Below are 18181 nucleotides of genomic sequence, written 5' to 3'. Positions count from 1 at the left end.
CCAGCATGTGAGAGGCTGAGACAGGAGGATCTGGGTCCATGGCCAACCCCAGCTACTGAGTGAGGCCCTCTGCAACTCAGTGAGGCCCTGTTTCCAAATAACGAATAAAAGAATAGGGCAGGGAGTGTAGCTCTGAGGTAGAATGCCCCTGGGTTCTATTCCCAGAACTGGAAGAAAAAGAGAGAAAAAAAAAAGGACACTAGGACATTTTTTAAAACAGTTGGCATAAGTGATAAGATAAACTAATCAGGCAAAACACATCTAATCCTGAGATGGGGCTTTTCAAATGTCTATATGAGGAGCATGGCGACTCTCTTCCAAGTAAAAATACATACATACATACATACATACATACTATTACATAAATAAAATACATAAATAGAACACATAAAATACAAAAAATGAATGAATAAATAAATAAATCACTTAAGGGGATAGAGGAAATGGAGAAATGTGTAGTGAGGGAACTTACCAGCTGTTTCTCAGAACAGCGAAGGCTCCTGCAGGGGACCGCGCCCTCCGCCCCCTCGCTCTGGCCCCTGCCCCAGCTCAGTGGGATGGAAGCTCCACTCTGGGGAAAGGTGGCCTAAAATATCGGGCTGTCAGCTCACATTTAAGAAAACAGTTTCAGTGCAGGAAGAGCACGAGGTTGGCTCAGCAGAAGCTCTGGTGCGGACGGGCCCAGCTGACGTGACTGCGGTTTCTCACGCATCTTCTGCTCAGAGGGTGAAAGCAGACCTGGCAAGCTGAGAATCCTCAGTCCTGGCCATCCAGTCCAGCTCACTTACAGGGAACCGTCCTGCATGCGAGCAGGGGCAGGGGCAGGGCTGGGAGGCTACAGCGGCCTTCCCTCGCAGGCCTCTGCTGTTGGACCACAAGAGCTCCAGAGGGGACCAGCTGCTCCCACTGCACTCCAGGACGGTGGTGCCAACACTCAGCACCGGGAGAGGGCAGGCCTTGGCAAAGCGCTCTGAAGTGCTCCCCAAGGTGCTCTTTGGAACAAAGCTTGTGGGAGTTCTAGCAGAGGGCCTCCTGGTAAGGCAAAAGGCAAGTGGAGATCCTGGTAGTGAGTATTAAGAGGAAGATCATAATCCCAGAAGAGGAGTTATCCAAAGAGTGGGCCGGCCAAGCGCTAAGGACAGGAAATGGGAAAGATAACGCTAAGTAGAACCATCCCCGGATCATAGCAACCCCTGAGTGCTGGACCATCTTGACCCTGCTAAGGGGCCCAGCAGTATTGAGACGAGTGTGAAGAGCAGTTCATGTCCAGGGGTGTTATTCAAAACAGTAGCAGAATCAGCTAACGCTCTCAGATGCTTACAGCTGTGTGTGATGCCAGTCAGAAGCAAAAAGGGGAGATCAGGGACAACAACAGCTAAAGACAACTTGAGGGAAGTCATCCCTGAGGATGGGGAGAATCCACGCTCAAGGCTGCCCCCCGAGGAGCGCCCGGAGAAGGGTGTGCTGCAAGGACATTGCACCTCCCCATGTCCCCAGGGTGTAGACACCTCAAATGGCACATCCCAAGACAGGGAGGAAACTTATCTAGGGTGACTACAATACAGTATCTAAAATGGCCATTTTCAACAACAAAATACTGTACATGTAAAGACATCAGTGTGATCCATCAGGAAAGGAAAGCAAAAATGCAGACACTAGAAATCACCTTTCAGGGGCCCAGACTTTGGCTTCAGCAGACAAGACCTTCCCTGTAGCTACTGTAGCTACATGTAGCCATTGTAAAAGTGTTCAAATGACTAAAGGAAACCATGTGTAAAGAAGGTGGTCATGTCTCACAAAATGTAAAGTATCGATGAAGAGACAGAGTTTATTATCAACAAATGTAAGTTATGGGATATAAAAGTACAATGGCCAGAATCAAAAATGCAGTAGAGGGGCTCAACAGGAATTTTGAACTGGCAGAAGAATGAATTACTAAACTCAAAGGAATCAATAAAAATTATGCAATCTAAAGAAAAAGAAAAAAAGCAGGCATGGTGGTAAACACCTGTAATCCCAGTATTTGGGAGGCTGAAACAGGAGGATCTCAGGTCCAAGGCCAGCTTTAGCTATTTTATTTTATTTTATTTTATTTTATTTTATTTTATTTTATTTTTTGGTGGTTCTGGGGTTCCTGGAAGCCCTTCTACCTCTGGGCTACACTCCCAGACCTATTTTTACATTTTTATTTGGAAACAGGGTCTCCTAAGCCAGTGCGCACGGCTGGCTTCGAACCTGCGCGATCCTCCTGTCTCTGCCTCCCAAGCGGGATTACAAGCGTGCGCCACCACGCCCGGCCAGCTTTAGCAATTTAAACCCGTTCATTTTTTTTAAGTGAAGGGTGTAGTTCAGAGGTAAAACACCCCTAAATTCAAACCCACCAAGAACAAATAAGTATACAAATAAGTAAATAAATAAATAAATAAATAAATAAATAAATAAAAAGGAAAGAAAGAAAAAAGAGGAGAATGCAGAAAAACTAGCAGTTTCATAGAACTAATGTGTCACCATCAAGTGGTATGTGGTTAGCAGAAGGCAAAGACAGCAAAGAAGGAACCAAAAAAGTATTGAAATAAATAATTTCTGAAAACTTGTCAAATTTAATAAAATGATTAGCCTATACATCCAGCCGTCTCGACAAGAGGCAATAGGATGAACTCCCAGAAGTCTACACGGATGCACATTATCATAGCAAAGACTAAGGGAAGCCCTGCGCCCACAAGTCGGCATTGGAAGTGAGCCCTCGGGAAGTCACTGGGTCATAAGGATGGATCCCGCGTGAATGGGTGGTGCCCTTCTAAGAAAAGACAAAGGATTTGCTTTCCCTTGATCCCATGGCAAGAGGCTCCTGCAAGCCACGGAGCAGCCTCTGTCTTGGACTTCCCTGCATCTGGACCTGTAAGAAATGCCTGCTTTTTTATCTGTCCATTCTGTGATAGACTTGTTATGCCTGAAAGGACTAATCTGAATCTGTGAAAAACCCCAGACCACAATCAAGATTAAGACAAAGATGCCTACTTGAGCCAGTCATTTACAACATTGTGCAGGAGGTTTTCAGCAAGGTGCTTAGGCAGAAAAAGAAGAAAGAAAAAAAAGGACATGCCAATTGGAAAGAAAGAAGCAAAATAATTTTTCTTTCTTTTTCTCTTTCTTTTCTTTTCTTCCTTTCTCTCCTTCTTTCTTTCTTTTGGGGTACTAGGAATGGAACCCAGAGGCATTCTACTTCAGAGCTACACCCCAGCCTATTTTTTATTCTTTATTTTTTTCTTTTCTTTCTTTTTTCTTTTTTTTTTTTTTTTGGTGGTACTAGGGTTCCTGGAAGCCCTTCTACCTCCGGGCTACACTCCCAGACCTATTTTTACATTTTTATTTGGAAACAGGGTCTCCTAAGCCAGCGCGCACGGCTGGCTTCGAACCTGCGCGATCTTCCTGTCTCTGCCTCCCAAGCGCGGGGATTACAAGTGTGCGCCACCACGCCCGGCTCCATTCCTATTTTTTATTCTTTATTTTGAAACAGGGTCTCACTGAGTTGCAGAGGGCCTCACTAAGAAGCTGAGGCTGACTGCGAACTGTGATCCGTGATCCTCTGGTCTCAGCCACCCGAATGCTGGGATTACAAGCGTGCACCACCACGCCCAGCTCAATTCTTTTCTTTTTAATGTGTGGTACTGGGGATTGAACCCAGAGACAATCTACCTTCTAGCTATACCCTCAGCCCAATTTTATTTCTTACGTGGAAACAGGGATTTGCTAGGTTGATGAGTCTCCCTACTTGCTGAAGCTATCTTTGAACCTGTAATTTCTCCTGTTTCAGACTCCCAAGTACGGGGGATTACAGGTATGTGCTACCATGTCTGCCTAAGTAAAATAACTTTTATTTGTAGATTACATGACCTTATATAAAGGAAATTCTTAAGATATCCACTAAAAATACTTTTGACAAATAGTCAAATAGAGTGAATTTTCAGGATAATTATGTAAGTAGATGAAAATCAAGTGTAATTCTATAAACTAGCAGATGCAGTCCAAAAATGAAATTAAGAAGATAGCGCCAGGGTGTATTCATTCGAGTCACCCCTCCATGCCAGTCTGGTATGGAGCTGTACCTATCCTCTGTATTTCTATCTTTTTAATAAACTTCTTTAAATCTTCAAAAAAAAAGACAATGCCTTTTATAGCAACATCAAAAAATATTTTGGAATAAATTTTACCAAAGACCTATAAGATTTATACATTGAAAACTATAAAATATTGTTGAAAGAAAGCCTCAGTGAAAACAGAAAGATGTTCTGTGTTCATGGATTGGAGTATATTGTGTTAAGGTGATACTATTCCCCAACAAGCTACAGAATCCCCCTGGGTTTTATAGAAATGGCAGACTAATTTTATCATTCATATGGAACTGTCCGATTCTGGCACAGAAACGACCCATTTTCTCAGCTATCCACGACTCAGAATAGACAAAACAATCTTGACAAAGAGCACAGAGCACACTTGGACGACTCATTCTGACTGATTCCAAAGCTTCCTATACACTGACGGTCATCAAGACGGGATGCAGCTCGCAGGAGGAGAGACATATTGGTCAATGGCAGAGAGTGAAATAGAAAATCCAGAAATTAAGCTTCACGTTGGGCTCAATTGATTTTGACAAGGGTTTCAAAGCAACTTAATAAGAGAAGAATAATCATTTCAGCAAATGGTGCTAAATGCACTAGTGAACTGGTTATCTACATAAAAAAGAACGAATTTGGCCCCTTGCTAACACCGTACACAAATAGCTTGTACACCTCATAGATGAGCTCAAACTATGCAAAAGCCGTGAAAAGAAATACAGGAGCAAATTTTATGATACTGAGCAAAGCAAAGCATTCTGAGATATAATCCAAAATTTCACAGAACACTCTCAAGCATATGAAAAGAGAACCCACAGAGGGGAATGAAATTTTGCAGCTCATGGACTTACTAAGGAACTTGCTTATAGGGTGTGTAAAGAACTCTTACAGCTCCAAAATAAAATGATAGTGCAGGTTGGATGAGAGACATTTCTCCAGAGATTTACTGATGGCCAGTAATACTGGAAAAGAGCCTTGACATCAGTAGCCATCAGGAAAATGCCCATGAAGACCTCAGTGAGGCACGACCTCACAGCCACCAGGGTGGCTGTGGTCACAGGCAGACAATAACAAGTGCTGCTGACGAGGTGGGAGCGGGGCTCCTGGCTTACATTGGTGGCCGGAGGGTGAAATGGTCCAGGCACTTCACAAAGCCTTTTGGACTCTCCTCCAAGAGTTAAACACAGAGGTACTAGTGAATCAGCTCTGTGAAGTGGGGTAAGCAAAACATGAATGTATGCACACGAATATCTGCACATCACTGTACAGAGCTGTGTTATTCACAAGAATAAAAAAATAGAAATAGAAAAGTAGAAACAACCCAGATGTCTGTCAGCTGCTGAGTACGTAAATAGGGAGCATTCATACACAAGAATATTATTTGACAATAAAAAGGAATTAAATACTAATGTGTGTTAGAACGTGGAGGAACCTGGAAAGCACTGGGCACAAAAGCCCATCACTAGCCGGGCGCGGCGGCGCACGCTGGTAATCCCTGTACTTGGGAGGCTGAGACAGAGGATCCGGGTGCGGGGCCAGCCTCGGCTATTCAGCGAGGCCCTCTGCAACCTAGCAAGACCCTGTTTCAAACTAAAGAATAAAAAATGGGCTGGGGGTGTGGCTTGGAGGGAGAATGACCCCGGGTTCCATTCCCAGTACTGCAAAAAGAAAAAAAAGGCCACTACTTATTTTATTTATGTGAAATTTCCAAGATAGGCCAAATCTATAGAGACAGAATATAGAGTAATGGTTTTCATTTTTCTTTCTTTCTTTGTTTTTTTTTGTTTTTTTTTTTTTTTTTTTTTCTTTTTTGTGGTCCCAGGGGACTCTACCTCTGGACTACGCCCCTGACCTATTTTCTATTTTATTTGGAAACAGAGTCTCACCAAGTTGCTGAAAGCCTCAGTAAGTAGCTGAGGCTGGCTTTGAACCTGTCTCAGCCTCCCAGCGCTGGGATTACAAGTGTGCACCACCAGGCCCGACTAAGAGAAGTGATTTTCTAGGGCTGGAGGCAGGGAGAGTTGAGATGGGAAAACATTTAAAACCCCTCCCAGCAGGTCAAACCTTCAGCCTTGACTATATTAGCTACTGACTTTTTCAGTGTCTTTTATTTTTTAATATTTAGCTCTTATATGAAGATGTATGTCTATACTCTGCCCCAAAATATATTGCAGTGCTTCATTAACTATTCCTCATTTAAAACTGCATATTTTAGACCCAAAATTGACCTAACATTGCTTTTTGTATTGGCTAGAGGACAAAAATCCTGTTAACTGACAGGCGTAATTATAAAGAGTTTTTGTAAATCATTTCTCCATTGGAAGCACATTCTAAGTATTTATTCTAAAATATGCAGAGCAGACATGTATCTTACTCTAGCTGATAGTCAGGGCTTCCCCGTGTCTGGGCCACCTTTACTTAGTTCAGGAGCATGTTATTAGGAATATTAACAAGCAGCCTAGTTCTTCCTCACTCACTGAACGGTGCTGTTTTGTATATTAAGCTGTATATTTATTCTCCTCCCTGACCTTTTGCAGTAATTTTCTGAGTTAATGTTTTGCTCAGCGAAACATAGTGCATAAAAGTGTTGGCCAGAGTAGTAGCTATAGCTCAGAGGTAGAATGTCTCTGGGATCAATTATTTGGTACCACAAAACAACAACAATAGTAATAACAATATGATAATGGAATCCCATATTACTGTTCTAAATTATCAGAAAGAAGAAATGAAAGAACTTACAACATGACCAAATCAGTAAAAATTAAGACAGAAAAAGGAGAAAAGAACATAAGATAAATGCTAAGCATTGAGTAAGAGAAAATAATAGAAATCAAGTATATTGGTCATTGCACTAAATGGAAATGGATTGAACTCATCTACTACAAGACAGATTGTAAACAACAACAAAAATAAAATCTGAAGATAAAAGAGTAAATTATGAGATATACAAATAAATATATAAATGAACATGCAAATGTAAAGAATGCAGAAATCGGATTTTTAGCATCAGGTCGGTTAAATTTAATATGAAAAATTTCAAAATGATAAAGAAGAAATTAAGAAGAAAATAAATTTAATTAGGAATTTAATAAAAATGGATCTACAATATTTACCACATACAAACTAGATGTACCTAGATGGTTAAATATAAAAAACAGCAAAACATAACAGTCTGAAAAGAAGATTTAAAACTTTACACTTATAATCTATAGGAGTGAAGCTATCTAAAATAAGTTATTAAAACTTTTTTTACAATATAAAAATTTGAACTCTTATGGAAAAGGATATCCTAAAACCAATAGGCAAATGAAAGTGTAAGGAAATTTTTTTCTAACTCAGAGCACAGTAAAAAGAGCCCTTTAATTATCAAGAAAAAGACAACCTATTGAAAATGGGCAAGAAATCAAAGCAGACAGTAAACAGAAAGGTTTATCCAGATAACTGATAAACAGGAAAACATGAATAATTAATTTATAGTTAGGAAAATTAAATTTTTACTCACAATAATTTAATATCAGACTTTTCTCATGTAGAGAAAGTATAGTTCTTGTTGCCATTAGAAGTAGGACAGGTAAATGTAATAGAAAACAATCTCAAGTATCTATTAAACTTTAAAATGTGTGTGCCCTTTAACTCGGTTGTTCCTGGGACTCTGTGCCATACGCACAAAGTCACACACCAGAACATCAGATGAAGAGCACGTCTGAGGCCGTCCTCCCGTGGCAAAAACCTGAAACTGAGACTATGCCTGTCAATGGGATTAGCTGCTGTCCTTCAAAGGAATCTAAGCTATACCAGTAGCCTTGGAGGAATCTGTTCTCATCAGCTAAGAAACACAAAGAGTAGGGGGAAAAAAGAGGAAGGAAGGAAGGAAGGAAGGAAGGAAGGGAGGGAAGGAGGAAGGAGGGAGGGAGGAAAGAAGGGAAACCGAATATAAGACCCCTTTTCTAAACAGGAAAAATGAATGAAACTCCTGTGTGAAGGAGTGTATCTGTGTGGGCGTGTCTGGGGGGGGGCACAAGGACAGATGCATGCTGGGAGAGGAATGCAAGTCACATCCTGAGCTGGAGTTTGGCTGATAACAGAGAAGAAAGTGGGAAAGGGCAATTAAGCAAAAAATTTATGTGACATTTTAATAATATAAAAAGATTTTAAAGTAAAAAAATTTTTTAAATGATAAAAAAGAAAAAAGGTTAGTTTTTTGTTTTTTTTGGTAATACTGAGGGTGGAACCCAGTGGCTTTTCTATCTCCAGGCTATGCTCCAGACCTATTTTATAGTTTATTTGGATTATATTATATAGTTTATATTATATATATTATATTTATATTATATATATTATATAGTTTATATAGTTTGGATTATATTATATAGTTTATTTTATAGTTTATTTGGAAACAGGGTCTCACTAAGTTGCTGAGAGCCTCACTAAGTGGCTGAGGCTGGCTTTGAACCTGCGATCCTCCTGTCTCAGCCTCCCAATTGCTGGGATTACAAGCGTGCACCACCACGCCCTGCAAACGGCTAAAGGATTTAAGAGAGGAAAATAGATACATCTATATAGGGATTAAAACACCTGTGTATTTTTTTTAATCTCCTATAACAAGTTATCAAATGTTAAAAGAAATACATTCAAGCATCTCACAATTATAATGCTTTTTAAATTTTTATCACAATGATATATCATTATTTGCCTTTGTGTTATTTTGTTCTCTTTGGTGCATAAAAGTTTATGCCTGTTAATCTTGCTTTTATTATGATATTCTTCTTATTTGTTGCTTTGGGGCATGGGCTCCATTTTTTTTTTTGGTGGTACTCGGGTTCCTGGAAACCCTTCTACCTCTGGGCTACACTCCCAGACCTATTTTATCCTTTTTTTATTTGGAAACAGAGTCTCTTAAGCCAGCGAGATCCTCCTGTCTCCGCCTCCCAACTGCGGGGATTACACCGTGCACCACCATGCCCGGCGTGGACTCCATTTTTTTAATAACCATGTTATTGACTTCCTCTTTGCTTGCGTTTGCTTAGGATAGCCTTACTCATCACTTTTTCCGTTACTTTTTAAAATTTCAGATGTGTCTATTATAAATACTACATAACAGTATTCTTTTTAAAAATCTGAACACCCCTTGTCCTTAAAAAAGATTTTAGTTGGTATTTTATGCTTTCTGTGGTAATCAGCAATTTGATTGTATTCTGTCAATCTAATTTGTGATACAAATAAATGATTGGACTCTGTATGAGTTCTATTCTGGATACAAGAACTCTCCTTTTAAAGGTTAATTTAAGAGAATTCCAATTCTGACTTTCACAAGCGGGAACTATTAGTACATTCATGGTCAGTGCTGATGTAAATTTACTGAGAATATTCTCTTTTCTTCCCGAAGACAAACTGAGTGGCAGTAATACAAGCAAAAGACAAAAGATGGCTCAGGACTTCCTCAGCTCCATCGACCAGACAGGAGAGCTCTTGGCCATGTTTGAAGATGATGAAATAGATGACGTTAAACAGGACAGGATGGAGGTAAGCACACGCTTCCCTTGTTACAGCGGAGCGGCCATGGCGGTGCCTTGGCTACTTGGTACTCTTCTTATGTTCTAGAAATGTCTGAAACCTCCACATCAATGGTTTTACGTTTGATATCAGCAGTGTACAGGGGAGTAAGCCCTGGAAAGGTAGTCACACTTTGTTTTCGCAGTTTTCTTTGGGAAACAACTTCAGTTTTCTGTGTCTTTATTTTCTCTTTTGAAAATGAGCTGGTTTCTCCTATTAGGATATTACTATTAGGATATTACTAATAGGATAAAATATTAGTAATATTTATCCTATTAATTTTATCCTATTAATTTTATCCTATTAGTAATAAAATACTTAGTTATTTTAATTCCACATTATCTACTTATCTTGGGGTAAAGGTCACTCCTCCTACGTGTGCTTTGGCACATAAAGTGAAGAGCTGTTTTTCAGACTCTTTGTAGGATCCAGTGGACTCAAAGGTCAGGTAGCATCCAGGGCAACACGTGCTTCATGGCATCGTAACACAAACAGAGTGACATAGATTTGATTCCCCGAATATGTTTTAACGCTGAAAAAGAGAATTGTCTGTCTTTTATTTACCTTAACTGTCTAGATATAAAATTATTTGTTAAATATACTTTAGGAAAAACAAAAGTAGTGATTTATTTCATTTGAGAGTCTTCCCAAAAGCAAGTTATTATTATTATTATTATTATTATTATTATTATTATTATTAAGATGTTTTTACATCTAAGAAATCTCAATGTCTCCCTTCCCAAAAGCAAGTTGTTGTTGTTGTTGTTGTTGTTGTTGTTGTTGTTGTTGTTGTTGTTATAAGATGTTTTTACATCTAAGAAATCTCAACATCCCCCTTCTCTTTAAGTTGAGCAAGAAAGGTGATTGCGGAATTCCAGAAGATTTGCACATTACCCTTTATCATAGTCTCTATGCATGTTAAAAAATATATAATTGTTTCATGTTAAAACTTTGGAGAAAGGCCAATAGATCTAAATACTTTATAAACTTTAACAACCTTCTTTAAAGAATTAGTATTTTTGGCTCATGAACATGATCTAAAGGCAGTGTCCTTTAGGTATCAGTTACATTAGAAATGTATGTTATCTTGGGTTGGGACACCTATGAACGGTTTTTGTTCAACTTTGCCTTAGGCCGAAAACGTAAGTTGTCCAAAGAAGATAATAAACATGTATTTCTGATGTCATTATGGCCTAAACAGATATCATTGTTTAGTGGCATGGTGTATGCTTTATCTTTTACATATTCTTATGTTATTAAAAGTAGATATTAAGAGTAAGGAATTGAACGAGTAGCGTTTGAACTTTTATGCAAAAATCTCCGTTAACCAAGCCAAGAAGGACATTTTGCAATCAAGGAGAAAAGGGAGTGTTTTGTAACACTAAGCCCTTAATAGCAGATACGGTAGGCCTGGATTAAAACTGTCAGTAAGGGACTAGTCAAAATCAATAAGCTATCTGGAAGTTTGGAGTGGAAAAAGCTAAGCACTTTAGCAGCAGGTATACATGTAATTATATATACAGAAAAAGTTATAGTGGAAGTCAGCTTCATCTATACAACTAGTCTGAGATGGAAGGGCAGCTGCTTCAAACCTTCCATCAATACTAAAGTCTTCTGGACCTCAGGTAATAAAGAGTCGTTTTGATATTTCACTCAGTGAAATATCTGAGTTTAACTGAATAAAAAACGATGGGTTTGTAGACATAGCTGTAGACAGTAGAAAGTAGAACCGTTGAGAGCAGAGGCCTTGCCTGCTTCTAATTTGACAGGTTATAGTTTCAAGAGTAAACCACAACTGTGGCCGTCCATATGAAACCACTTTGGATGCACAGACGGCAATCTCTTGCTTTTAGAGTGCAGTAGAATAATCAGTCCTGGCATCGTTCATTGATCTAATTTTCCTCTAAGCATCACTAATGGTCTCAGAAACTTTGTTTACCGCCTCCTCCCCTAGAATGCACGAAAATGGGATAAACCTACCAACAAAACCAAATTGGGGGTTTCTTTCTTCTTTTATATTTAAATGTAATTTAGAAAAAAAAAAACACCTTTTATAGACATGAAAACACGCCTGGGACCCTAGATTTGTCTCAGAACATTGAAAAAACAGATGGATGGAGTTCTCCCCTGTGATTTACGGCTGATGTGTGTGTGCCTGTTTTTGCATTCCAGTCATAATTTACTTTATTACTATTAAAGGTCATCTGATTTGAAATATGAAAACTATCTGCTTTTTTATATCCACTCTGCCTTGCTAGTCCATTAGCATGGTAGTTAATGAACTCTTACCCTGTTTATTCCTCCCAGTACCACACAACTCACACTTGTAGTCATGTGGTACTGGGGGAAATATCTGTAGTAGACACTGATGGTCACAGTCTCTGAAGATCCTTCCAGATTATCAGATAAAATTTAAATAATGTTCAGGACTATTTTAGTGTATTTGAAGGACTGGGAAGTAGAAACAGGGAAATAATAATCATAGTAATACACATAAATGTACTTCCTTCCAACCCTCATTCTACCTACCCTTATCCCTAAATGAGGCAGGTGTGTATTCATGTTGAGCATTTTTTTATTTTGAAACCTAGTCAATTAACTGACTGTGTGAATCGAGAGGCCAAGAAAGAGACGCTAAAAGCTGCAGGTAGTTTTTGGTTTTCCTAAGAAAGAGGGAGTATAGTCGGCCTAATACCCAGCCATGTGGATTTTCAGAAGTCCACGTTCATCATTAATCCGGGAATTGGTCCAATCTCATAAGCTACTGAGTTTGTTAAAGGTGATACAAGTAGTGGACACTTACCAAAATTAGATGAGCTAACCCTTCAGTCAGTCTTCACAGTGGTAAAAAAGTAAACGAGAAAGCAAAACCAGAGCTTACTAGAGAGAGCAGCCTTCACGCGGGTTGGGGTGCAGAGAACTCCTGGTGACTGCGTCCTGAATGCTTTTAAGTCAGAGGCTTAGAAAGTCAGTCTAGAAAGAGGGCAGAATGGTGTACATAAAATTTAAGGCAGCTTAAAATGTTTTAAAATAACCTTTAAATTGAATAATAACCCGGGTGGCCATCTGGATTTATTTAGCCAAAAACGAACTGGTCATAGATGTTTAAAACACAAAGTTTTTCATCAGGCTGAATGATAAGACACACTGGGTCTGTCATCCAGCCATGCCTCAAGTGTTACAGGGCATGATCCCTGGGGTCAGTCCCAAGGGTGGACTGTTCAGAGGTAAATAGACCGAAAAGCTCATTGAAGAAGTGGGAGCAGTAAAACATTGCACAAATTCTCTCTTTTCCCGTTTTCAAGTGTGTGTGTATGTGTGTGTGTGTGTGTGTGTGTGTTTAGTTTTCTATTTCTGCCCATCATGACATTTATTCATTATAAAGAAAAATAAAATGCCTATAAAATCAATAGTCCAACACTATAATAGATAGGATTTAACATAGAAGAAAGAAAAAAAATACTGTCAGTAAAATATACATTTTATAAATACCAAAAAATACTAAAAGGTTGACTTCAAAACGGAAACTCAGAAAAAATGTTAATAATTTAAATATATATAAAATTAAGAAATTAAGGTAGGGGCTGGGGTTGTAGCTCAGTAGGTGCCTTGCTTTACATATGCAAGGCCCTGGATTCAATCTAGCACTCTTAAAAAAAGAAAGAAATGAAGATAGAATTTTCTATACTAGAAAGATGTATGTAGATGTATAGTTTATATGTGAAATATATACAGATATGTATATATATTTATATTTATATACAGAGCTACATTATGCCTGTATACTGTATCTATAAGAGTAGAAATAGAATTGACCAGATTTTTTAAAAGATAAAAGTAGAAGCTATCAGAGGTACATCAGACAGATCCAAATGAAAATGATAGTATTATTAGTTTCATTAGTTTCAGATAAAGGGGAATTTAAGAATAAAAGTTTTGAAATGGAAGACAGTAACTTTTTTTTTTTTTTTTTTTTTTTTTTGCGGGTCTGGGGATGGAACCCAGGGGAATTCGACCTCCAAGCTACACCCCCAGCCCTATTTTTGATTCTTTATTTTGAAACCGGGTCTCACTGAGTTGCAGAGGGCCTCACTAAGTAGCTGAGGCTGTCCGCGAACCGTAATCCTCCGGCCTCAGCCTCCCAAATGCTGGGATTACAAGCGTGCGCCACCACGCCCGGCTGACAGTAATTTTATGTTATTAAATGATGAGGCTTATAATAAAAATGTAGTAAATACAAAATGCTGAGCATCAAATTCCAGACCCTTACCAGGCACGGTGGCACATGCCTATAATCCTTGTACTTGGGAGCCTAAGACAGGGTGGTCGTGGGTTGGAGGCTAGCCCCAGCAACTTAGTGAGACCCAATAGCCTACTCAGATACTCTTATTTTTTTCTTTTTTTTTCTTTTTTTTTTTTTTGCGGTACTGGGGATGGAACCCAGAGACATTGTACCTCTAAGCTACATCCCAGCCCTATTTTTTACTCTTTATTTTGAAGCAGGGTCTCACTGAGTTGCAAAAGGCCTCACTAAGTAGTTGAGGCTGGCCGCGAACCGCAGTCCTCCTGTCTTAGCCTCCCAAATGCTGGGATGACAAGCCCTACTTGACATACTCTTTCAAAGCAAAACATATAAAAGGGCTGAGAGTGTAGCTCGAAGATAGAATGCTCCTGGGTTCAATCCCTAGCACCACACACATAAATAAAATAATAATATAATAAAATGGCTGGAGGCCAAATAAAGAAATTCAGTAGCATTCAGACATAACAGAAACATTTTTGGTAGTACAGGGAGAGGTCACAGAAGCGTATTTTGGTAGAGACTGCGATAAAACATTCCCAGTAACAGATTGACTTGGAAGAAAAGAAAATTTTAATAAATATCTACGCTTATTGACTTTTTATATAATTTTACTTCTTATTTTTGTGGTGCTGGGGAATAAACCCAACTTTTGAGAACACCCCTAGACCTATTAACTTTGTATTTTGAAACAGACTTGCTAAGTAACTGTCCTCTGGCCTCAAGCCTGCAATCTTCCCGTATCGGCCTCCCAAGTACTAGGATTACAGGTGTGCACCACGGCACCTGGCTATATATAAGTTCATTTTTCAAATGAACTTCAAGACAGTCCCAAAGATACCACGGTGCTCCAGGGAAGGCGAGAACTTTACCCCCTCCCCCATACTGCCTCCACACCTTCAGACAGTATTCTGCAGGTTTATGTAATGGCTTTGCTTAATATCATGAGAAAAATACTTCACTAGCTTTTAAAATCAATGGGTAATCATTGCAAAACACTAAGATTGCCATAAGAAATATTCTCCCCACATGCACACAGACATACATACACACAGTCAGTCGCACGCACAGACATACATACACACAGTCAGTCACACACACAGACATACATACACACAGTCAGTCGCACACACAGACATACATACACACAGTCAGTCGCACACACAGACATACATACACACAGTCAGTCAACAAAGACCGGAAATGGAAAATTTGGTCTATTATCTTACCAGAATAAGGAAAAGTAAAACCTAGAAAATAATAACATAGGTGAAAAACACAACATCCTGATTGAAATTTTAAAAAGCAAATTATCTTATAGGTAATTAAATACAATGAGTAAAAGTGATCAGCTAATTAGATAATAAGAGCAATGAAAATAGTCCCTACAAAATCCAACAAGTATGGACAAAGCTTTTTTAAAAAGAGGCAGAGTGTTTGCTCTTAAGCCTTTCATTATTTAGTTGAAAAAAGTAAAAATAAATATTCAACTTAGAATTGGAAACTTTGCAATAAAATAAACAGAAAACAGAAAAAATGAAAATATAACACATACCAATATGTCAAAGTAGCAATAATCAAATAACATTTCATTAGAAAAATTGGCAAAGCATATAAAAAGTCAAATCACAGAGGAACAAAAATAATAAACATATTAAATATCTGCTGACTGTTAACAAAACTATTCCTTTTTTGCCTATAAAATGGTTAAGAGTAAGGTACAACAGAGCACACATTAATTGTTGGTAGAAATATAGATATTCCTTAAAAAAAAAAGTGTATCAACTGTTACCACAGAAATAAGAGGGGTTGTTAGGGATTATTTTTAACAGTGTTATGATAACAAAATAAAAAAACTTAAGAGAAATGAATGCATTTCTGGGCACATGCAACCCATCAAAACTGAATGATAAGGACCTTAAAAACCTTTATAGACCAGTAACAAATGATGAGATTGAATCAGTACTAAAATGTCTCCCCAAAAAGAAAAACCCACAGCAGCTTCTTTGCTGACTTTTACCAAACTCTTAAAGCAGAACCAATGCAAGAAATAAATGGAAGAAAAGAAAACCATAGGCCAGTATCCCTGGTGGACACATGTGTAGACATTCTCAACAAAACGCTAGCAAATTGAATCCAGTGTGCATCACAGAGCTCAGTCACCGTGATCAAGCCAGCCACGTCCCGGGGACGCGAGGTCGGTTCCACATACATAAATCAATGCAATTGTATAACGCTTCGCATCAGCAAGTGAATGGAAAATGTCATAGCCGGGTGTGGTGGCGCACGCTTGTAATTCCGGCACTTGGGAGGCCGAGACAGGAGGATCACGTAGGTTCGAAGCCAGCCTCAGCTACTTAGTGAGGCTCTCAGCAACTTAGTGAGGCCCTGTTTCCAAATAAAATATAAAATAGGTCAGGGAGTATAGCCCGGAGGTAGAAAGCCTCTGTGTTCCACCCCCAGTACCATAAAAAAAAAAAAGTCATATGGTCATCTTAATAGATGCAGGAACATTTGATAAGATTCAACATTCCTTCATGATAAAAGTCCTGAAAAAAATTAGAATAGAAGAATTTTCCCTCAGTGAAGATGGTGTGTGACCGACCGCAGCAAACGTCACACTGAGTGGGGAAAAGCCAAGGAATTTCCTGTAAGATCAGGAAGAAGAGGAGGCTTGCTTTTTGCTAGGATAGTACTAGAAGTTCTATCCAGAACAATTAAGCAAAAGAAGGAAATAAAAGGCCCATAAATGGGAAAAGAGGAAGTCAATTTACCTCCGTTTTCAGATATGATTCTGTATCCAGAAAAACCTGCAGCTTCCTCCTGAAAGCTATTAGAACTGATAAATTCAGTAAAGTTGCAGGATGCAAAATCAACAGACCATAATCATTAGAATTTTTATATACCAGTAAAAGACTTGCCGAAAAGAAAACCATACAATAAGTATAAAATAAAAGTCATACAATAGGTGTAAAAATAAAATGCCTAGGAATACATTTAAGTGAATGACCTCTACAATGAAAATTATAAGACACTAATGAAAGGTATCTGATGGAGATACCGGTATTGGAGGCCTCTCAGGTCCATGCATTTAGAAAATTAATTTTGTTAATATGTCCATATTGTTCCAAAGCCCTCTACAAATACAGGGAGGTCCTCTTCGAATAAAACCAGTGACTTTCTTCACGGAACTAGAAAAAAACAACTGTAGAACTCACACGGAAGCACAGAGGAGCCCAGATAGCCAAAGCCACCTTGGGTCAGAAGAGCTAAGCTGGAGCCTCATGATACCTGAGTTCGAGACGTACAGCACAGTCACAGTGGCCAAACAGCATGGTCTCGGCATCAACACAGAAACAGAGAGGTCCCAGAAATGAACCCAAGCGCCTGCTGGAGTAGCGACCACTAGGATCTGGGAAGGGCATGCATTTGTGAGAGTATTACACCGAACATAACGTGTCTAAGTAAAATGCTAATTAAAAATGTGGAATAAAAAATAAAGTTTATTTTATGTCACTAGAAAATAAATATTTTAAAATACCACTTAGAAGATATAAAGGCGTTCATATACCTAGTTTCCCACATTTGTTCATCTCTCTTAAAGATATAATCAGCAATTCTGATCATATATACACTCATATGTACCACGCTTGCTCGTCACAGTGGGTTTTTTTGGTATAATAGTAGTGCTACTTACCCAACATTGGAAATGTATATATTCGCATACACACTAAAATCAAGACTGTAGGAGAACCTGCCAACATACTGCCAGTGTCTGGCCTTGATGGATGGGATTTATATGTGAATTAAATATTTATCGCTCGTGATATACTTAATTCTCCTCAGTTAATTTACCTTATTTTCTTTTCCCATCAAAAGCATTTAGTTTAGCTGTGGAGCTGGGAGGGGGTCTTAGGAGGCAGGTTGAAAGCCTCTGTAGACGTTTGCAGTTGAGATGGGGCAAATGAAGGAACTGGAAGCCTTTGGGTGGTTTTCCCAAAATGCCAAGCAGAATACATAAACAACCCGTGCTTTCACTTGAATACACGTAAAGGTGTGTTAGAGGGAAGGACCCATGCCTGATCCCTGTCTTCTGGAGAGTCAGGAAAGGCACCTGTTGCAGTATGAGCACACTGGTAGTTAAAAACTACTACATAAGTGAACTTTAAGAAGCAATAAAATATGGTGGTTTAATTTTGATTGCCCAAGTAAG

General features: G+C 38.9%; 1 protein-coding gene across 3 annotated transcripts in view; it reads left to right on the top strand.

Moving 5' to 3' along the window:
- SUPT3H (SPT3 homolog, SAGA and STAGA complex component) overlaps positions 1-18181 on the top strand; it is a gene marked incomplete at both ends in the record, with an annotated part of 388363 nt that overhangs the window by 239840 nt on the left and 130342 nt on the right. For all 3 annotated transcript variants that reach the window (XM_080700358.1, XM_080700357.1, XM_080700356.1), the window contains one exon: positions 9502-9638. In XM_080700358.1, coding sequence (XP_080556484.1) covers positions 9502-9638 — 137 coding nt within the window. The remainder of the gene's footprint in view (positions 1-9501; positions 9639-18181) is intronic.

Source organism: Muscardinus avellanarius, assembly GCF_963383645.1.
Source record: "Muscardinus avellanarius genome assembly, chromosome: 8".
NCBI lineage: Eukaryota > Metazoa > Chordata > Mammalia > Rodentia > Gliridae > Muscardinus > Muscardinus avellanarius.
This window is presented reverse-complemented; position numbering and strand designations above follow the sequence as displayed.